The sequence below is a fragment of the Oreochromis niloticus genome, linkage group LG22 (genome assembly GCF_001858045.2).
Source record: "Oreochromis niloticus isolate F11D_XX linkage group LG22, O_niloticus_UMD_NMBU, whole genome shotgun sequence".
Classification (NCBI taxonomy): Eukaryota; Metazoa; Chordata; class Actinopteri; order Cichliformes; family Cichlidae; genus Oreochromis; species Oreochromis niloticus.
Window position 1 is genome coordinate 22,338,531 of NC_031985.2, and position 22,562 is coordinate 22,361,092.

The window sequence follows — 22,562 nt, forward strand, 5'->3', positions numbered from 1 at the left end:
ATCTGTATGGAGCCTCTAATCATAATTAGGTTAAGTATATATTAAACTATCCATATTATAGGTGTAAATATTTTCTTCTTTTGTCATGTGTGACTATTCTGCAGCTGCAAAGTTGCATTACAGAAGCAACATGTTTTGTGCAGATTATTCAATTATAGAACCAAATTAACAACAGTTGTTTTTCCATTATTTTTTTTTATTATGAACATAACAGAACAATTATGAAGTGGAGGAAAAACAACCCATTAGCATGTTTAGGCCTATTTTGAAAATGGAGTTGCTATAAAGCCACGCAGGCCACTTTGAACCCTACCAGTGTTTGTGCAGATGAATCAGAGTAAAAGTACTCCACTTTGTTCACAAATTAAAAAAAATATATAAAAGCGTAACAGCTTTGAAAATAGAAACATTTAAAAAACAGCCTTCAGCTAATCAGGAAGAGCACTGAGTGAATAGTGTTGGTGGAGGAAGCAACGCACTGTTAAATTCTCTATTTTCTACAGTGACATCCACAGCAGGACTCCAGATGAGCCATTTGTGTACACACATCCATGTTAACCATCGCTACTGAAGTTCCTCAAAACTACAAGAGTTAGGCACCAGGTGATAGGTGTATAGTGTGACCCACAAAATTCTATTTACCAGTTGAAAGCTGGAGAATGAGTCCTGTGTAAAAACAAAGGAAAAAAAATCTTCATTACCACATTCATATTCATCTGGCTTTTGCAAATGACTGGAAATGATCACAGAATGGTCACATGAAGCCACATGTCCGTGGCTGACTAGTCATGTGATGCCACATAGACATTTCCTTGCCTCATACTTAGACACAAACCACAAGTGACAGTCGGGTCATTACAGTCTGTCTCTCTCCCTCTCTATCGACACTTTATTACACTGTAAAAAAGAAAATGTTGAGAAAACGTAAAATTTCAAGGCAACATGATGCAAGAGATTTTTGAGTTTTCTCAACTTTTGCCAACTGTTGTTGACTTAACTAAGATTTACAAGTTCTGCCAACTTGGATCTTCTTGTTCACCTAATTAGGATAATCCTGTAAGTCTAACGAAGAAATTCTGGTTTCAATGCCATGTATTTCTGCCTTCACCAAACACAGATATTCTTGTTGAGTAATCATGCAATTCTTACTCCAGTGAGTTGAAAATTTACCTATATAAACAAAGGAAAATGTATGTTGTTATTATACTTGAAAAAACACTTAATAAATAGATATAGAATAAAACAAAGCACAATTCAATGTTATCTAAAAGCTTATTTATTTTGTTCAACAGTCTTTTCAGTACATTTCAGAATGTCATGGGTAGTAGGGTGAATTTCTGTTAAAAAAAACAAAAAGAAAGAAAGAAAAAAAATAACAAACAAAAACATGTTGCCAGTTTCTTTTGGGTGCTTTGAGCACCCCAGCAGAGACGTCAAAATTCCAGAGTCCAGAACCAAAAAAGAAAAGTGTCCAGCAACTTAATAATTCATGCACACACACCCTGACCGTCTTGTAAAAGCTGAACATAACTATTGCACATTAAATAGGGTACTGCCACAAACGATTGCCTATGTACCCAGACATTGATATTTTACACAGGCTTACTATGATGAACTATGGAAGTTAAAAGTTATTAGAAATGTTACCATCAATGAAGAGGAAACTAACACTATAACAAATCTTTTACAATACTACAAGACAAATTTTCACCATATATTCTCAACAATAGAGATTCATCTGACTAAAATTTACATTTCGAATAATGATTTATCCACTTCGCCTTCATATTGTCCGACCAGGCCAAAATAAGATGGCCTGAATTGCTTCAAAGGTAAAACTCATCTGCTTTGGATAATCAATGTTGAGGGCATACAGAAGGCCAAAGAGGTGTGCCAGGGCAGTAGAGAGATCTGGAATGTTATGTAGCACGATGTCCCCTCCCAACACAACTGCATGTTCTCGCACAGACGTATCAGCATCGTCATCTTGTAGGATGGTGAGGATGGCAACTGATGCACCGTTCAACACTGGTTCCAAAATGTCAGTGTCCTGAAGAAAAGTAAAATATGAATTATTGAAAGCTAAGAAAAACTAAAGACAAAACAAATTTCTAAAGATTTTAACTTTAACCTCTATACCATGCTGGTCGTTTGACTCATGGAGGTTTTAAGAAGAAAAAGCTTATTTTCTTTTAATTAATGCCACCTTGTGAGTTTTGTACAAAAATATTTTCTGCTATGGAACAACCACTAACAATGCCCAGCTGCTGCTCAGCAGAAAAAAAAGGAGTGAGAGTTATGACAACTGCAATCCCCACTATAAAATTATCTGGACTGCACTGAGAAAGTGTACATTTCCATTTTGGATAAACTCATCCTCTAAAAACATCTCATAGCAATTAGTTTTACTTGCATTACTTTTTTGTACTTACTAAGCACTTCAGGAAAACCTCTGTTGCATCTTCTCTTGAGGAAAATGGGCAGGCCTCTCAGTGCCCGTTGGACACAGTGTTGGATGTCTAAAGAGTATTCAGTGGAAAACAAGAATTTCAATTAGTGAAGTAACATGGTGTACTATACACAATGCAAAATCAGAACTCTCATAGTAATGAAAGTAAAGCACAGGTCAGACCCCCCCCCCAAAAAAAACAACAACAACAACACCATGTTAACAATTTTACTTTCATTTTACAAATTAAATAAAATACTGCCAAATAAGAACAAAGCAATGACTCATGACATTCATTTTTACTGACATGTCCACTGATGTGTTTTGTTTGAAGCCAACATCTTTTTCAGTTTCTGTTAAGAGAAAAGTATACTCTCTTCTAAAAATGTCAGATAAAGGAGCACTTCACTCACCTGTTCATCAAGTTTATCCAGGAGGTCTTCCATCTCCTCACAAAGAACTCCCTTCTTAGACCAGTACAGTTTCAGCAGGCCAGGCACAAATTTGTCAAGGGATGCATTGAAGGTCCCCAGGAGGTCTTTGCTTGTGATCCGATGAAATTTTCAGATATCTAAACAATACATTCACCAAAATATTGTCATTTATTCAGCACAGAAAATTCCTGGGTAGCTGTCTTGGACAGTCTGCACCATGTTATATGCCTGACTGTGTTATCAAAAGCAAAACCTACTTCAAAAATCTCTCATGAATACGTCTTTTGCACAGGAATAGAAACACCCCCCACAAAACCCAGTATCAATATGAAAATACATATTATGTTCTAAGTTGCACCAAAATCTGTGACCAATCAGATTCTGTGACCTGCCTTAGTATTCTTTCCCTAACAATCTCAGACTATAGAAGTCCTATTTCTAGCACAAAAGAAAAAAATACGTGCTAAGTCAAAATTATGAGATTGCCTTTCTGTTTCACAATTTCGATTTAGCATGGGGACTCTTGTACTGGCAGAAATGTTCAGGGTAAGGATTTCAATATAACACTGGCAAGGGCCTTGACTGGAGTGGTAGCACAAGATAATAAAGTTGGCCAATGCATTACCCCAGCAAATACCGTACTACTTCAATATAAGTATAAATCATGCCCAATTAGAATAATAATTAAATTATAAATAAATTAGGACAGTCTTACCTCCTCAGAGGAAAACAGCGCAGGTCATCTCTCCTGGACCTCAGATACCATAGGCTGACACTCCACGACCTCTCTCCGCCTGAGAGAAAATGTTTGCAATAATGAAACATTTCAATATAATGTAGAAAAAAAACGAGAAAAAAAAGTTACGGATCAGACTCCCCGATCCTTACTGCGCATGTGCAAACTCGGACCGTACAGATCGCGTCTACCCGTGGAATTGTACATAAAATCAATACTCCACCAACAAAAAGGCTCTCAAAACAATACAATACTTTCCACAGCTTTGAAGGATGGGTCAGGTGTATCCTTCGTGGCCCACCCTATGCCAGAATTCATAGCGCGGCCCAGCCGATTCTAGTTTCAAACAATGGCGGCAGCCACTTAGTTTTAATATTACTCTTATTACTCTTTCTGGGTCACAAAGTAAACTTTTAAGATATTTTCAGGCGAGAATGTAGCTGTGTAAATTTCAAATATCTCCTCAGTTTATTAAGACAACACATTTTTGCAAAAATGCTTCTACGTTTTCGGAGACGTCTGTTACCACCAGCTTTGATAGCTAGCTGGGGATTCAAGGCTCGCTAGAGCAGCGAGAACAGCGAACTCCTGGCATATCATTTTCAACCCCCCCCCGCGCGGTCCTTCGCTAGCTTAAACATGGTATATAAGTCCCTTAGATGACTTAAATATGTTATTGTTTGGGTTTTTTTCAGTGCTTTACTCGTTCCACCCTCCTGGGTCCTCAGGAGGATGCAGCCTAGCGCTTGTAGAAAATCCTAATAACAGATGTCGTTAGCTTACCTGCTAGGGCAAATGGCCGGCAGCTCCCGCACCTGTCCAAAAAATGGTCAAATAATACACTCCAACTTCAGACCAGGTAAAATCCGTAATGGTCGAAAAATTGTAATTTTCATCCAACTTTGGCCACGTTTGTTCAAAGTTTCTTAGCAGGTTTTCAGTTCAGAACACATCGACAAACCACTATCACACAGTCTGCTCAGACTCGTTTGGTCTAGTTCAAACTTATTCAGACCACGACGTGTGCCAGTCACCTACGGGGTTTCCCACCGGTTCCCAACTCGACTCAAAAACTCTACTCAAAAGTTGATAATCTTTGTTATGCTCGCTAGAAAATCTTAGGTAGGACAACAATGGAAGAAATTTGTTGGGCAGACAAGCTATTTTAGGTTGTAAATGGAAAGTTTTATTTCTAAGTCAGTTTAATTTGAAAACTTTACTCAAATCAACAATTACTAGTTATCGTTTTTACAGTGTAGGTACCCTTTTGTAGCAGTGCGTTGGACCCCTTTTCCCTTCAGAACTGCCTTCATTCATGGTGGATTCAACCAGGTGCTGGAAATCCTCCGAGATTTTGGTCCATTTTTACATGATAGCATCATACAGCTGCTGCAGATTTGTCGGCTGCACATCCAAGATGGAATTTCCCATTCCGCCTCATCCCAAAGGTGCTCTATTGGATTGAGATCTGGTCAATGTGGAGCTCATTTGAGTACAGAGAACTTGTTGTTGTGTTCAACAAACCATTTTGAGATGATTTGAGCTTTGTTATATTGTGTGTTATCCTCCTGTAATCAAACTTTAAAAGGTACAGTGTGATCATAAAGGGATGGAATGGTGAGCAACAATAATCAGGTATGCTGTGGCCCAAAGTGTTCCCACAAAATATCCCCCACACCATTATATCCCCATCAGCAGCCTGAACCATTGATTCAAGGCAGGATGGATCCATGCTTTAATGTTGTTGTTGCAGCAGAAATCAAGACTCATCACACTAGGAAATGTCTTTCCAATCTTCTGTTGTCTACTTTTGCTGAGCCCATATAAATTGCAGCCTCAGTTTCCTGTTCTTAGCTCACTGGAGTGATACCCAGTGCCATCTTCTGCTGCTGTCCATCTGCTTAACGGTTTTGCACGTTCAGAGTTCTGCATACCTTGGTTGTAACAACTGAACAATGACAAACTTCTTGAATCTTGAATCTCATAAAACATGCCATGCTGAAAGGTGGGTGCACAATAAATAACATGTTTAAAAGTCTGTCGCTCATTCTGCAATCTGAGTCATGCTGATTTATGATGTTCATAATAGCCCTGCAATTTTCTCTCCTGAGCGCCGCATAGACAAATCAGTGTGAATAAAATTATATAAGCATGGCCGAGGGGCAGAGAGAGAAACCGACATATGATTGAATGAACAAACTACAGAAGGGAGTGGCAATTTCCAGATGCTTATTTAGTTGTATTATTTCCATACTCACATAAAGTTCTATATAAAACCCCAAACACCCTGCTATGCTTGTGAAATTGGTTTTAGCCTTGTAGTTATGTGAGATCAGCGTACATGTATGTTCACACATGCACTCCAGCACACATCCCTGCTTCTGCTGTGTTTTGAGGACAAACACTCTGTGCAGGCTTCACCTAGACAGTTATCGGGGCTTTATGATCACATCTGCAGTTGACAATGCAAACAGCAGTCTAACCTAGAAAACTGATTTTGCTTTGTATTCAGATCGAACAGGCTGAACCCAAAAGAAGCTTGGAGGTGATAACTACATTAGTCACGATTCAAATAAAGACACTGCTCATGTACCTGCTAGTGCAAATGTTGGTATGCTATCTCTGTTTACTTACGCTTAATAGTGTTTATACTGCACTTGAATTTATGGTTTTACCCAGCACGGCTAAAGTTTCCAGCACACATATGTAAGTCTTTATGAAGAGGGGATTTTACGCCTCAGACTCCCAGAAAAAACTCTATGTGAGTTATGACCATAGTGGCATCCCAGAGCACTATATCACAGGATTGCATAAGATCAAACACACGCCCACACACATTTGGAAAGATATTTCCACAGACACTGACAGGACTGACGTGTTCTTTTTTAATTTTAGATTCTAGCCTTTATAGGCAGAAGAAAAACCCCCCCACAAACAAATAAAATAATCTTTCTATTTTTAACCATATATGCATACATATATACATATATCTGAGTGACATGTTCATCTGCGCAGTTACCACCTATGCAACTGTTTAAATAATAAAATCCAATGTAGGCAAAAGAGGGGAAGAGGAAAAGCTGGAACGAAACGATTTTAACCTTTCACCTCCTCTCTCTCTGTCCTCTCCTCCTCTCTTTTTTTTCCATGTGTCCCTCTCACACCTGTTCATGTCAAGTGTCAAACCCGTGCACACCACTGATTCGTTCCAGCGCACACACATGTGCCAGTTTAGACACACTACTTGACACCAGCAAAGGGAGGCCGGTGGAGGACAAGGGCAGTAGGACAGAGTGTGTAACATGGTTCGATAAGTATTCACTATTGACTTTTGTTGCCCACACTGTCTGCCCGCGTGTGTGTGTGTGTGTGTGTGTGTGTGTGTGTGTGTGTGTGTGTCTGTGTGTGGTTTGACAGTGTGGTAGTTTTAATGCATGTTTGCTATTACCCAATGTCCACAGATCTGACCATGCATTAGCAGATAGGGGAGAATTTCGTCACGCTGAGAGAGACAGATAATAGATAATAGATATAGACAGATAATAAGTGGACATTTGTGCTTCTGTATGGATGCTAGTTTATGATGCCCTTTGGGGACTTTAACCTGACTGCACACCAACCCATAGGGACTTATGTCACAGTGAGGACGAAAACAGGTCTTTTTTTTTTTTTTTACATCTGTATTTGTGAGGAGTGATTCGAATTTTTTGTTTTTTAAGTTTTAGGCAGAAAATTACACTTGACCTATATACACATCTCTGAGTGACCTTTTCAGGATTGGATTTTAGTGTTAAAGTTAGAATTAGTTTGAAAAGATTTTTTGACATGGTGAGAAATGCTTTCATGCTGAGAGTTGAATTAGAAAATTATAACACTCTTATTCAAAGCAGTCTCTCTAATACAGTATATATAAAAGTTGGGCCTTATTTTTGGACCGTACTTGGACAACACCAGGAGCATTGTCAGCTAAGACTACACACAGGAAGCAGTTAGCATCCAGAGCCGTTGGAAGGATGGTAGTGATAAGAGCTGCATCGTTTCCATTCACTCCAATGGACCATTTTCAGTTACAGCAATGGTGGATCATTGCCTCGCAATATTTCCAAACGTTTCCAACATATGCTAGCTGACAAATATAGCAGCACAGAAGTGTGAGATACATTTTTGAAAGGTGGGAAGTTAAAAAAAACAAACAAACAAGTCTGTATGTTATCACCACACATTTCAACTGCCTGCTAAGCCTTTGCAGGAACTACTTGAAAGCTACATGAACCACATGACGACTTTGATTTCTGGACGCCCGCTCACAGGACTCTGACTTACCCAGGGGCTCTGCTAGCATCCATGTAGACCACAGAACGCTAAAGAATTAGCTTTGAAGGAATTGTTTGATGTATGGTTTGTGTTTTGTGACAATATTTGGACAACACCAGAAGAGTTGCCAGCACACAGAAAGCAACCAGCATCAACGCAGAGCACAGAAAGTCAGTGACATTAGGCTACTTCAAGTGACCACGAGTGAAAAAAGTCTGGCGATGCAAAGTGGCTAAACTTCAAATAGAGTACTTTAAGCAACTACCAACCTGTTAGAGGGTTACCTGGGCAACTGGGGCCTGGAACATCCACTAGGGACCAATTTTCAGCTTTAGCTCTCAGACTCCTGAACTCTGCCCCCTGACATCTAACCCACATTAAACTCATGGACTGAACATACACACACCCACAACCACATATAACTGAACACACACACAATGGACAAAAACAAACAAATGGACAACTGTACCCTTATACACACAATAATGACATGGACTGAACCACCACTCACAACCACTAGCACTTTATATAACCTCTGTAGAAATTATCCACATATTTCACTCATCGTAACTGCACTACTGTAAATGCTGTATAGACAATCATTCTGTACAACATGATAATGAACTGTTTACAACTGTTTATATCTTGCATAGTTCATATTTCTGTATAGTTTTCATATTTATATCCTATTCATAGCCTGTACATAGCTTGTACACTCACTACAGCCTGTACATACTTACAGTTATAGCATATTCATAACATACCTTCATACCATGTACATGTGCTTCTTCCTGCTTTCTGTGGGGACACAGCCTAACACTAGTTGGCTAGCTTAGTTAGCCTAAATACTTCACAATGGTATTAAATGGGACTTATCTACCAAAAACTGCGTTCTTTGAGTAAAACAGAAACATCAACCATCTGTAACTCAAAAGTTTAATAATACAGACCTGAGTACTATAAAAAAAAATACATGAGTAGTATTAAAAAAAAAAAAAAGGAGGAGAAAAAATGCAGCTGTAATGGCAAACCTTGGGAAATATTCCATTCAACCTAATCCAGCACAAAGTACAGCTAAAAGTTTGTCATTTAAGTTCTTTTGTTCTTTTCTGGAAAAAGAAATAAAATTAACTATGTTAACTAGAGAGGTTTATATGTGCTCCCTGGTGTACTTTTTTAACTCCATTATCTCCAGTTTTATTGTGACTACAGCATAAATGCTCCAACCATGCATGTGTCCATCAAGCAGACTCCAAGTGGACTTGAAAAGCATGAAAAGTATAACTGGAATGACTGCTTGTGCTTGGCGTCTGCAGCTGTCTGAACTTATCTTTGGACAGATGCCTTGTCTAAATAGTTCCTCTAGGTTCTGTGCTAAGCTAATATGCTATCGCCTGCATCTCTCTGCATATTTCCCAAAAATGCTGCTCTATTCCTATTTAGCTTGTTTCTGCTGTACGAAGTTTCTGCTGTTTCAGGAACTACGAGAGCATTGAAAAGACCGAGAGGAACAATGGGCTACCGTCAGTGAAGTCTTGACCTCTGTGTTCCTGTTTTTAATCTCCCAAATGTGTTCCCCAAAAGTGTTTCAGAAATGGATGGATGGATGATACCTTTTCTGTCAGGAATGACTCCACATTTGGTGCAGTATTTGTATTTTCTGCACCACGAAGATGTCTGACTCCAAACATAACAACAAGTTGTATTTATTGAGTTTTACAACGCAGTTATTATGCTATGCTATGCTAACATCTGGATCGGATTCTCCAGACTCTGCAAAGTTTCCCTTTCGCACATGCAGCAAACTAAGGCAATCCACTTTGTCAGATGTGTTGTTGCAAAAGCCAGAAATACTCATTTAGCTTGGTAGAGCTGAAAGAGAAATGACTCATGACACCCACTGACTTGCTGTGAAGTCTGCAGACAAGGACCTGCTCTGTCCTTTAAGAGGCCTACCCAGATATTACGTGCACTTTGTAGCTGATAGATTAAAGATTCAAGTGTTTGTTGTTCAATCTAAATGATACAGATAAGGTAAGAAACTCTGCAGGGTGGTACCTTTTAACCCTAGAACACTATCGCTATAAATAATAACACAATCACTAATGCTGGGTGATTTTTACCCGATATAATATGACCAACAAAAAGTACTTGTCATCAAAATATATCAAAATATGACAACACATTACAAATCAGAGTGGTCTGCTTTTACTTTCAACTGTGCCATGTCTAACAAAATGAAAAAAGTGTCATGGGGGGACTCTAAAATAATGTTCCCAAATTACAGAAAAATCTGGAATTCAAGAACAGAAAAATTCCTAAAAGAAAAAATAAATAATGACACTGGAAAGCTGGTCTTTGATCCACCCATTCCTGGGACATTTGAGACTTCCCTGGTGGAGGCACAGTCTGCTCGACAGCTAACAGCTGCAGGAGAGAGAAATCATGTAAATGTATTTGCTCGGTTGAAAATCACCCAGCGATAGTGTTCTAGGGTTAATACAGATCAATTCAATAGCGACAAATCACAGGAACAATCACCTGAAGGCGCTTTGTATTGCGGGTCGTTTGAAACTGTAATCAAACAACCCTATGAGCAAGCACTTTGTCAACAGTGGGAAGGAAAAACTACCTTTTAACAGGAAGAAACCTCTGGCAGAACCAGGAAGGGGCAGCAATCTGTGACCAGTTGGAGGTGAACATGTTTTGTATCTGTGTCTACAAAACAAGCACTATAGTAACACACCAGCACTGTTATCTTCACAGTCATAACTGCAACACACGTCTGCCAGCATTCGCAAACCTGTATCTGTGTTTACAAGCACTCTCACAAACACACATACACATTTGGTTACACTTTTCACACTTTGGTGAGCCACAATCAGGGTCATTAAAATAACCGGCAAACCACACAGTGCAGGTGGATGGAAACCCCCCAGGTGGAGGGACCAGAGATGACGAGAACAACTGGGGAGTAAAAGAAGGGCAGAGAAAACACATTTACAACCAACAGCTGCAAAAAAAAAAGAAAAAAAAAGACTCAATGGTGGGCCTCTTTTCCCTCAGGCTCACCGCCTCGTACTCCTCCACCTCCTCCCCATTAATTTCTCCACTCTGCCCTTTCTCCCTCTTCTTTGATTTCTCTACTAAAGCCCTCTCTGATCCTCCTTCTCTTTCTCCGATGCTTTATTAAGGCTGATAATACGCACAGAAAGCAGATGCAAACAAACCTTTCAAGCAATTCAAACACAATTTATTTGCATGGCAATCACTTTGACAAAACCAAGGCTATCACATGTTCTCTCTTTGCACCCCCCCTACCCCCCTCGCGTCCGGCAGTCTGTGGGTGACACAGAGTGATGACATCACGAACAGCCGGTACATTCAGCCAGTAAGATCACAGCAAAGCTGGTGGCGCTTACATTACTCTCCCTGCCTCTTTCCCTCGTCTCTCATTCTGACGCTCCCCTGCTTTGCCGCCTCTCTCTCTCCCTCACACACACACCGTCTCTCTCTCTCGCCCTCATTCCTCCGCACCGCTGCAGACATGGTCGATGTTTTCGTTGGCACATGGCTCCTCAAGGAGAGCGATAAATTTGATGAGTACATGAAAGAGCTGGGTAAGTGTTCCGTGTATTTCTATTTCTTTCTTCTTCTGTTTTTTTTAATGCATGCACATTGCGCAGGGGAGTGTGTGCGCATGCGTGTGAAACAGGAGAGGATGCAGCAGTAGTGCCAGTGCTGCATGCGAGCGCATGTGGAGACGGGTTTGAGGCGAGATAAATGGTGTAAGGTGTGTTTCATATGTAAACTGTTTTAAGTAGCTGTTGATACAGGGTGTGGGAAAAAAAAATGGGCAATGATGGGAGCAAATAAGGGAGGCTTCAAATGGAGAAATAAAGGGGTAGGCTGTAGAGTAAAGGGTGGAGCGAGGCATTGGTTGGGAACAGAAAGAAAGCAGGAGAAGATGGGAATCAGAGGGAGGGAGAAAAAGAGGAAGCATGGCTGACCGCATGGCCCAAGTGCTGGAAAGGAGGGAGGGCCCCCCCCCTTTTTCTTTTTTGAGTGAAGAAAAGAAAAATCAGCCCCACTGTGGGAATCTCTGAATGGCATTCATACACACAGACACACACAGTGTAGTATAATGTGGGTGACCTTCGCTGAAAGCTGTTCATTGTGTGAGGTCATGGGAGGAGCTGAATATCAAGCTGGAACGAGGAGCTGATGGGACGGGAACATGGAGTTATAGTTTGGCTCCGGAACACCTCGCACACACATGGCTGTGGAGCGTGGGATGGAGGCAGGTGGATGGAGTTTGTTTTACAGCTGTATAGAGTCATATCACCATCGACCTATTTCCTCTGGTCACGGTGACAAGCAGACGCCCTTTAACCTCTAACCCCAGTCCTTTTAATCGATGAGGCATCTACACACACACACGTGCTATGGGAATGTCACTGCTGTAAATGAATTGGGATGTTAACTTCAAACAGAAACAGATTATTTCTGTTTGAGAAACAAATGGTGTGAATCACGTTTACCCAAAGAAACAAATTCACTCAATCCCTCATACACACACAAACGCACACCAGGAAAGCAGGTAATAATTTGCACACACACACAGGCCCAGACAGGCACTCTCCCAGGTCGGAGGGACTCTGCAGTGTTTGAAGAACGTGCAGCACGCTTAAGTGGCTGATAAAAGAGAGATTAGAGGGCATGTCAGATGAAGGGCAGCCGGGGGGCAAACCAACGGCTTTTGCTCTGGATGTGCAACAACATATTCCTTTCGGTATCTGTAAACGCTCCCAGGATGTTTCCTTTAAGTCGGGTTAGAATATCTCAACATCTGCTTGATACACTGACACAAACTTTGCCCCTATGTGACAGGATCAATGCCAGCGGCAAAGAAACAGGTTGAGTCTCTGCCTCACCTTTCGACTTGTTTATTTTCCACATGAATAATCCTCCCTCAGCACACCTCACCTGACTTACCTGGTTGTTTGAAATTTGTGTTGTTACACAGGCGTGGGCTTCGCTACACGGAAAGTGGCCAACCTCACCAAGCCCACCACCATCATCTCAGTGGACGGCGACACGGTGACGCTGAAGACCCAGAGTACCATTAAAAACACAGAGCTCAGCTTCAAGCTGGGAGAGGAGTTCGACGAGACCACCGCCGACGACAGGAAGGTTAAGGTGAGAGGTCAAAGGTCCAACTTGTGCAATGCAAAACCTTTTATTTAGACTTTTATGAAAGAGGTTTTAAGCAGGCTTCGTATGAGGTAAGCAGCAGTCTGCTGGAACATCGCTGCATAAATAAATATGGTGTCATAATTACAGTGCACAGGCTGATGGATCGCTGAGGAAACAGTCGTGATAGGATGACATAAAGCTTTAGGAAAGAGATAAAGTTGAGTGCGCGGTAGTGTTTAAAGGGAACATTTCAGGGGACAGGAGCAAGGAGCATTCACTTAAACTACATATATACCGCAGAGTGTTTGCTGATGGCAAGAAGCTGTGGCTATTGCTCACATTCAGACTGATATTGCTGTGGGCTGTTGCACGAGCACATGAATTACCCAACAAGTCATTGACGTCCTCTATGATTGCACAGTTCCTGTGCGTTGCGTTCTTTAATATGTAACTTTAGGTATTTTTTTACAAGCTTGCCATGAGATGGGAAAAGTGCAGTAGCTGCCTATAAAGATGTCTGTGCAAAGGTGAAGTGCACGGATGAAATAACAGAAAGCCGAACCACTGATTTAAATGATCCTCACTCACTCGCTGGATGTGTGTCTGACTCTCGTTTCTGCCCCCGCCAGTCTATTGTCACGATAGAGGACGGGAAGCTGGTGCACATTCAGCGGTGGGACGGCAAGGAGACCAGTCTGGTCAGGGAAGTCAACGGCAACGTTCTCTTGCTGGTCAGTAACCCCCCCCCTCCAAAAAAAAAAAGAATAATTCAAATTCAAATTTAACTTCTGTATGTATGTGCATGTAACTTCTCTTCTCTCTCTCTCTTCAAACAGACACTCAAACTCGGAGAGGTTGTTTGCACGCGTCGCTACGAGAAGGCAGAGTAAAGAAAGAAAAATCCCACAACATTTCAGCGGCTACCTGCATCAACTAAAATCCCGCATCCCAGACTCCTTAACACTTCTTCAAAACAGGCCAAAAAAAACCCCCAACGCCACCTCCTCATATGGCTGCTATCGACCCCCGTCATTGTCCCTTTTAATATTAACATTATGGTGACTGTGACCTCCGCCTCCTTTTCTTCCTCCCCTCCTCCTTTATACGTTGTTCATTCTACTGTAAGAAACACTGAATAAATTCCATCCATTTTTTTGATGTTTGTTTCTCTGTAAGACTCCAGGTCTGCGTTTCTTCTTTTTTTTAAGAAAATGTGTTCAGCATGTGGCCTGGAAAAGTGTTTGAAAAGTTTTCCTGTGGAGTTCTGAAAAGTTTCAAATAAAAGTGTCTACACTGATAGACAGACTGGAGAAAAACAAATGCTCCCAGGATGTGTTTTTCTTTCTTTTAATGACGGTCCGTAGCCCAGAGGTACAAGAAACGTTGCTCAGGAAAAACTGATCTAAACAATCAATTTAAAGCTTTATTCGGGGAGGCTGATTGCGAGGTTGATCTCGTGCATTCGGGGCTGAATTCGAGGCATATTGAGCATGAAATTGCTCCAATCTGAGCTGTACTTTTAAACAGGAGGGTTGAAGAGTTCAGTAGTCCAACACAACTATAGACTCAAGATGTGTGACCACATTTTCCATCACAGTGGGCTTTAGAGGGACTCACATGGAGGTTAATTATAGCCTCTTAACAGCTCCTGTGTGTGTGTGCACAGATGAGTGTGGATCTTGCCTTTGCCCTGGCGAGGTCAAAGGAAAGTTGGGGTAAAGCTTGTACTTGTGTGGATAATGTTATGTCCTGTACTTGAATTAGGCCTGTGCATGTGCTGTCTAAATTCATATCATTCCCTCCCGGGGTACACTGGTGTCATGTGCTAGTGACGCACTGCCAACTAGACGCAGGGTGAAGGGGTGAAAGGGCGGAGGAGGAGCGCGGGCCACCTCCTGCTGCGACCGCCTCCTAAAGTTACCCGGAGCTGAAATGGTTGAGGAACGAATGAATGGAGTAAGGGTAGAGATTATGGATGCGGCTGTTTTTGCGTACTGTACCTGCAGTGTATTGAAAACTTTGCAGAGTAAACATGAACAAAGCAACTGAGCAGTAAAGCTGTTTCCAGGACTTTGTTGAATCTCTGCCATGAAGAATTAAGGCAGCTCTGAGCACTAAGTGTCCGGTAAGTGTTTTTCAGATGGACACAGTTTGAGCCAATAACATACAGGTGTGAGAGATCCTCCCACCTGCTGCTGTACTAACATTTATTCCTCTTGCAGGACAAACCTGGTCTGAATTTTCTTCGCGTCGCCATGACACCACGTTGATGTGGCTTCACAGATCCTGAACAGAGCGCAGTTGATTTTATGCAAAGCTTATGCAAAACTGTAATCATGCTGGAGCCCTTAAATAAATAACTATACATTTACATTTTCAAACTTTGGATTTTTACTACATTTCTGCAGAACAGCGCTCCCCCTTGACTTCAGGTGCAGCTTCTTTATTATGCTCACTCACGGGGCTGTTTTTCATTTTATGATACTAACCTAAACACATATATCATATATAGGTATGTACAGTGCATGTGCAGTGTAGCACACTGTATAAACTATATAGTCATAGTTCTCAGTGCTTTGTGGATTTGAAACATAACAAGGATGATACAGTAACGAAAACCAGATGTGAGGAAACATTTAAGCTAAATGAAAACAAGAACTAAAAGTGTGTCAACTTACAAAACAAAGTAAAATAAAATGAAAAAATATACAGTAAAGGTATTTCATTTTAGTATTTTAAAACCATGTGGAGGTCCTGAGGCACAGAATTACTGAGACTCAAATGTCTTAATGAGCATACGTGAGATTAATCATGTTATGAGTGTGACATCTGTATTCCTGACAAATTCTGTGCTTGTCTTCTTCTGTTTTTTGGTTTCTCCCTTTAAGGGTCACCAGACTAGAGCGTCTGCCTCCATCTCACCTCATACCTAGCATCTTCTGAGGTCATGCCAAATCCTCTCCTCTTTCCTTTGTCTTTGGTCAACAATAGCACATTTCCAACCGGTCAATCTGCTCTTGATGATCTGCATGTTTGATCTGGCAAAGCTCTTATGCTGGATGCCCTCCCTGACACAACCCTGCGCATTTATCTGGGCTTGTGACCGGCGGTAGAAGTACACTGACCCGTGGCCCTCTCCTCCCCTTCCCTCTGCCTGTAAAATGAAATCTAGGGATCTGCTTTTCCAGGAAGGCTAAGGTAGTTCAAGTGCTGACTCAGTGTCGGCACCTGAATCATATTAGTAATTCCAATTTGAGCAAACGATAACGACCAATGTGTCACAATCACCCGGGTCATGCTTGAAAATCTTTTCATGGCTAGTTTGAAAACTGACATCTGGAGCTCAGATGTGCTCCCAGACAAATTTACAGATAACAACTCCGTGCTTTAAAACAGGAAAGAAAACACCCAAGAGGAACACCCATCCACAGATACACTGTGCAATCAGGATCAGACATCAAAGTGTCTGCTAATTACTTCAGAACTACACTGGATTGAAAATCAAAAATAAGAACTAATGAAAATGCGATAACTATAAAACAAAAGGTTTTTATTTTACAAAAGGTTTCCTCTAGCTGCCTTTAAACAATCTTTTTCCAAATCATTTAACACAAAACACCCAAACATAACATCTTAAAACATAAATAGATTTTTGTTTTAATGTGTCACCTATTGCAGGAACACTCTGCACAGAAAGAAACAACATAAGATCAACCCAAGGTTAAAATTAAAGCCTGCGGTTCATTGTAAATGAATGCAGAATCCACAGTTTGCTGCAGCTGTAATCCAGGTATGTGTAATAATGTAACACTTCTGGTTGTGCAGTCATGTCGAGTGTCTCATACAACTGTCAGAGCAGAGAAAGGAAAAGAAATAGAGAACATTTTTGAGATTAAGCGGTAAACGAAACCCGCTGACGGTGGATCGCACTGGAGCCGTTTCAAACCACCGCAGCTGGAAGCGATCTCTCTCCGCAGCCTCACAAGCAGAAGCTTGAAATTGGGTCAAAGCAGCAGAGAAGAAACAAGATGTTGGGCTTCTAACACTGATAAAAACCAAAAAGTTATGTGACATAACCTGGGCTCTATGCTGTGTAAGGGCCCCTGTCCAGGCTTTAAAACATTAACTGGTTATGGGTGGACCAGAGCCAGTTTGAAAAATTCCACTACGCACGTGTGTGTGTGTGTGTGTTTTGGTCCTCCAAGGACGGCAACATTAGCAGTTCAAGGTCCTTGAACAAAGAGATCAGGAGACATTTTGTTACCTTTACAGATAAAAATAGTTTTAATGGAGCAAACAGTGGACATGCAGGAAGACGGCTGGGTGTACTTTAAAGCGTCTCCTCGAGGTGAGACACACAAACACACACAAAAAGACAAAAAAACAAAAGAAAACCAGCAGACAACCTCAGGCTATCATGTTATTACACTACTCTTAAGCTCATTTGTGGTGCCTTACACTTCCTGTTTATGTCTTAACTATTTCCTGTGTGTGTGTGTGTGTGTCTCTCTTCTTCTTTTTTACGCTCTCGCTTGTGTTTAATGGATTTCCCAGAGCATCAGATCCTGAACAGCTGTAAACAATATTGGGGTTTTGGAAAGGGATAGCCACTTGCCGCCATATCGATTGCACCTATCTGATTACACCGTGTGTGCAGACTCCTCCCTTTATGGAGGGGATAACTTCAGGACAAGTGGAGGTTATCACATGTTTATATTTACAGCGCTTCCCTTCAAGTTTTGAACTTGACAGATAGTGAATGAAGGTTTAGATATTAAAGCTGGAAGTCTTTCTCTCAGTCTGCTGCCAACCACTTTCCCCCTGTGTGTGTCTCAGCTGTGTTTGTGCGATTTGTGCTTTTTGTGTCTCTTCTTCTTCTTGTCGTCTCTGTCACGCTCATGTTCTTGTCGCCTCCTCTTGGATTTACATTCACTGCTGCTGCTGCTGTCGCTCTCAGACTCCTTCCTCTCCCTCTTCTTACTCTTCTTCTTTGCTTTCTTTTCCTGGAGAATAAGCGTTAAAAACAAAGAAGTTGCACAAAAAAGCAGTTTCAATACCTAAAAACCCAAACACTGAAGTATGTTCCTCTTAAATCAGCACAAAATCATTTTTCCAGGCAACAGACTTCCAATGTGGTCACAACAGCATGTCATGCAGAGAGACATGTGGGGGTTGTTGCATCAGATGAAAGAGAAAGAGAGAATCAGCAAAGGAAAGTTAGAGCGGAAAAGGAAGCGAGAGCTGTGCAGGGCTTTAAAGGTCACATCGTCACCTTCTTTTTCTTCTTTTTGTCTGAATCTTGATTTTGTGCAGCTGTAGATGGTTGCTGCTCTGGCTCTTTATCGTCCTCTTCAGGCAAGAGAGCGTACTGCAGGCCAGGAGCAGAGAAACAGTCCTTTGTAAAGTGACCTGAAGAGAGTAATAATTTATTTAAGAACCGCGGTGTGAATTCAAGCAAATCAGCCATCTGTGTGAAACAAGCACAGTCTCTTTGACACATCACACTACTCATGATGTCACCTCACCCTTGCAGCCGCACTTTGAACACGTTGTGTTGAGCACAGCCTCCAGCGTGATCCTGTTGCTGGTTTGGTCTCTAAACTGCTTACGCCGCCTTGAATCCTGCCTATAAACACACACAGAGACGTTAACAACACACACACACCTGTGCAGACACATGAAAACACACAAAATGAATCCGTAAGCACTTACTCTGCCATAACATTGTTGGGGTCCAAGTCCCGCCCTGTTCCCTGATTGACGGCTTTCATGGAGAAAGACAGCTTCACCTTGTCACCCTGAATCTAATGAGCAGAGGAAGAAGCTGTAAACTTTCTGCTCAGTGTGTGTACTTCTGTGACTATCTTTATGAGAACCAGGTTGTATTTGAGACCACTGGAGTGGCAGTTTCTGACACCCTTTCATGTTTAAGGGTAAAGACGGGCTTTTAATGTAGCCTTTCTGGGGTTTGAAGCTGAAGAATACCTTCATTTAATGAATGTTGTCCAAAACGTGTGATATTGTTACCTCTCTCCCTATGACTTTAATCCACACATGTTCTCCCACATCCACAATTTCTGAAGCGCTCTCAACCCGGGAAGCTGACATCTCACTCACATGTACCAGACCTGTGAAAACAAAGGACAAAGCTCATTTACTTAGATATCACCTAAAATACATTTATAGTTTCAAAAGTCTTAAGCAAACCCTCATGTCTTTATATTTGGAACCAGACTTTCTTTCGTAATTTTTAAAACGGTCAAGAGCAACAGTTCTTCAGCCCTTTCTGAAGGCCAAATGCCACATTACACAAGAAGTGGATTGAAAATCAGTTGCAACAGGTCTTATTGAGTTATGAATCCAAAATTATTATTATTTTTTTTTGCTCATATCGTTGTCAGTATGTACAGAGGAGGTCATGAGAGAAGTACAAGAGTGTCTACAGCCATCTGTAAAACATGATACCAATGCAGCAAAAGCACACCTAGATAGGAAAACTTATAATGCAACACCATCAGTCATGGATTAGCCTCCCATGAGCTCAGATTTCAGCATTATTGAAACAGTGTGGGATCATCTTTACAGAGAATGGAACAAACAGCAGCCAACATCCAAAGAAGGACTTTGAATGTCCTTCAAAAAGCCTGGAGAACTATTCCTGAAGACTACCTAAAGAAATTACAAGAAAGTTAGGTAAGAGAGTTAAGGCTGTTTTGAAATATAAACGTGGTTATAACAAATATTAACTTTTGAGCTCATTAGAATACAAACTCTGTATTTCCATTCATGTTTGCACAGGTTTGAATAAATCACTGCACCCATTTTTCTCTTTCCCAGCAAAATATAAAGAAATAAGGAGTGCCTCAAGACTTTTGTACAGCACTTTATGGTCAGCATTAATGACCTACAGAAAAGGTTGACACATGAATACGTGTTGGATGACAAATGAAAACCCAAATACTAAATTAAGAATCAAACTTATTTCCGGCTGTTATCAAGCTTCAAAAACATTTGACCAACTAAATCATATAACTGTGGCTTAATCATTACATCTACTTCAAACCACTTTAACTGACTCACTTCAAAGGGAGTGTAATTTAAATGAAGCAAACAAGTTCTGTCCAAAACATTTTTTTAGGCTACAGGTTATTAAAGTGTGAGCACAAGTTGTTCAGTTCGCCCTCCAGTGGTGAAAATGAACAGCTGCTGTTTAACTGGACATGTAGGTCAAGGCCAAGCCACAATAAATCATACTTCATTATCAAAGAGGTAACCCAAGTGTAAATATAGATACGAGTCATCCCACTTCATCAACGTGTCCCACTTCTTATCAACCCCGCCCAAACCCATCCTCCCACACCTCCTGTCTGTACACACACATCTTCAATTTCTGTTGCTATGAAGATAACACAAATGAATTATAATAGAAGAAACTATGATTGTACTAATAAACCAAAAAGAAAAAAAAAGATTTAAACATAACAACAATGTGAAATGTCTTACTTTGACCTGTGTCTTTGAAGTCTTCCGGCCTTGTCTTCTTACTCACAGTGAGACAGTACACTAATTCAATTCAATTCAATTCAATTCAATTTTATTTATATAGCACCAAATCATACCAGCAGTCACCTCAAGGTACTTTGTATTGTGAAGTAAAGACGCTACAATAATAGACAGAAACCCCAATAATCAAATGACACATTAAGAGCAAGCATTTGGCACCAGTGGGAAGAAATCCCCAGCAGAGATCTCCAGACAAAACAACACTTTTTTTTTTTTCTTTCTCCTTTAACCTATTTTTCATCTGAATAATCAAATGTTTTCACTGACCTTCCTTCCTGTATCCTGGCAGTCGGACAAATGCTCCATAAGTTTGCACTGAAACCACCTCTCCTTTGGCAATGCTGTACAGTGGTGGCAAACCATCCAGCCCAGCCGGCTCTGATGTTCGGCGGTCACGGTCGGACATCGTCTCAAAACAGCCACGGTTACCAATAACTGAATCTTGCACTTGGATTCCCACAATCCCTGAAATGGCAGATCAGGTGCATTTATGATCTCTGTTTTAATCTTAGTGAGTTTAAACTCTGTTCGCTCAGAATAAACTAATTCTAATTTTCCAAAAGTTGAATCTGTTCATCTGGACGTAGCGTTTTGTGGGAGAAACGTTTCGTCACTCATCCAAGTGACTTCTTCAGTCTCAGCTGACCTGCAAACAAATTCTAATTTGTTTATTTGTAGGTCACATTCTTACATGGCGGGTACTTTTGCATTGTATTTGAATTTATACATCAGTTTTCTAGTCTTTATGACCACTTTAAACTACAAGCACGCTTTAACTATACATTCATGCAGCACTTTTAAGCACTTTATTCACCTCACAACCACAGCCAATTTAGAATCACATAACATGTATGTCTTTGGAGTGTGGCCAGAAGCCCAAGTACCTAGAGGAAACTTGACACCAAAAGGCCACTGCCAGGTTCTTTCCTGGTGTAAAGGCAACGGTTCTCACTACCCCATGATGATGGCATCCTATTTCAGATCTTGTGTCTGTGCCAAGGCACCCTCTGACCTCTGTATGACCTCAATATATGAATACTTCTATGCCGATTTATTATTCCATGAATGGAATGTACCATTTTAAAATTCCCTAAAACCAACATTTTCTGTTATTTAAACCACACTGGTGGATCTAAAATCCATCTGAATAGATACGACCTAGAACAGCCTCATTGTACAACACTATGAATTTTTAAACATTTTCATTTTCGTGTATTTTGGGTCACTTTAGGAAAAGTCATGAAATTTCATGCTAAAACAAAGACATATTTTTTTTTACTGAAGTCAAATGTCAACACAGTTCATTTGACCCTAACAGTATTCAAAGGCTAAATCTAAAAAGAGATTTTATTATGTGCACTGATTATTTTACCCCCACTTTAAACTCGCATGCTGACTTGCTATTCAGCCGTGTCATATTTTTGTACCTGAAAGTGATTTTTATGAGCTTCACAGCTGTGTTGAATCTCTTGGATAGCAATAAAAACCTATTAGACTCACTTTTTATCTCAAACACAAAAACTGAATGGAACAGCAGCTCCTCGGCTAATGTTAGCCACACTAAAGAGCTATAATAAATGAATAAACAGATATTGAATAAATAAAATATGAACAAGAAAATAGGCCCGCGCCTGCTTAACGTTCTAGTTTATACAAATAAATAAACATAACGTCATGCAGCAATAATTTAAGAGAAAATAATTTAAAAATGATATCAGCGTTACCTTTCGGATTGATACGATGGTTATTTTACATCCGGTTCAAAACGTTTCAACAACAAGCGAAGCGGCTAATCTGCTGCTCACAATCAGCCAATCATCTTAGCCTTTGCAAACCTCGACCAATAGTATTCCTCGCACTCACAGGAAGT

At 40.7% G+C, this 22,562-nt stretch overlaps 2 protein-coding genes and 1 long non-coding RNA gene across 3 annotated transcripts; 1 reads left to right on the top strand and 2 right to left on the bottom strand.

Annotated features, from left to right (window-relative positions):
* Positions 1 to 1,957: 1,957 nt before the first annotated feature.
* On the bottom strand, positions 1,958 to 4,709 carry LOC109196326 (uncharacterized). Its single transcript, XR_002057837.2, has 5 exons — positions 4,403 to 4,709; positions 3,599 to 3,677; positions 2,863 to 3,020; positions 2,433 to 2,519; positions 1,958 to 2,050 (listed from the first exon to the last, which is right to left on the bottom strand). It is a non-coding gene; the product is annotated as an uncharacterized LOC109196326 (long non-coding RNA).
* A 6,658-nt stretch (positions 4,710 to 11,367) lies between these two features.
* On the top strand, positions 11,368 to 14,445 carry fabp3 (fatty acid binding protein 3, muscle and heart). Its single transcript, XM_003444047.5, has 4 exons — positions 11,368 to 11,553; positions 12,960 to 13,132; positions 13,759 to 13,860; positions 13,966 to 14,445. The coding sequence occupies exons 1-4, from the start codon at positions 11,481 to 11,483 to the stop codon at positions 14,017 to 14,019; spliced, it is 402 nt and encodes a 133-aa protein (XP_003444095.3). The 5' UTR covers positions 11,368 to 11,480; the 3' UTR covers positions 14,020 to 14,445.
* Positions 14,446 to 17,389: 2,944 nt separating this feature from the next.
* Positions 17,390 to 22,552, bottom strand: zcchc17 (zinc finger, CCHC domain containing 17). Its single transcript, XM_013270652.3, has 7 exons — positions 22,417 to 22,552; positions 20,960 to 21,157; positions 19,157 to 19,257; positions 18,842 to 18,933; positions 18,655 to 18,755; positions 18,402 to 18,538; positions 17,390 to 18,132 (listed from the first exon to the last, which is right to left on the bottom strand). The coding sequence occupies exons 2-7, from the start codon at positions 21,096 to 21,098 to the stop codon at positions 17,962 to 17,964; spliced, it is 741 nt and encodes a 246-aa protein (XP_013126106.1). The 5' UTR covers positions 21,099 to 21,157; positions 22,417 to 22,552; the 3' UTR covers positions 17,390 to 17,961.
* Between the last annotated feature and the right edge of the window lie 10 nt (positions 22,553 to 22,562).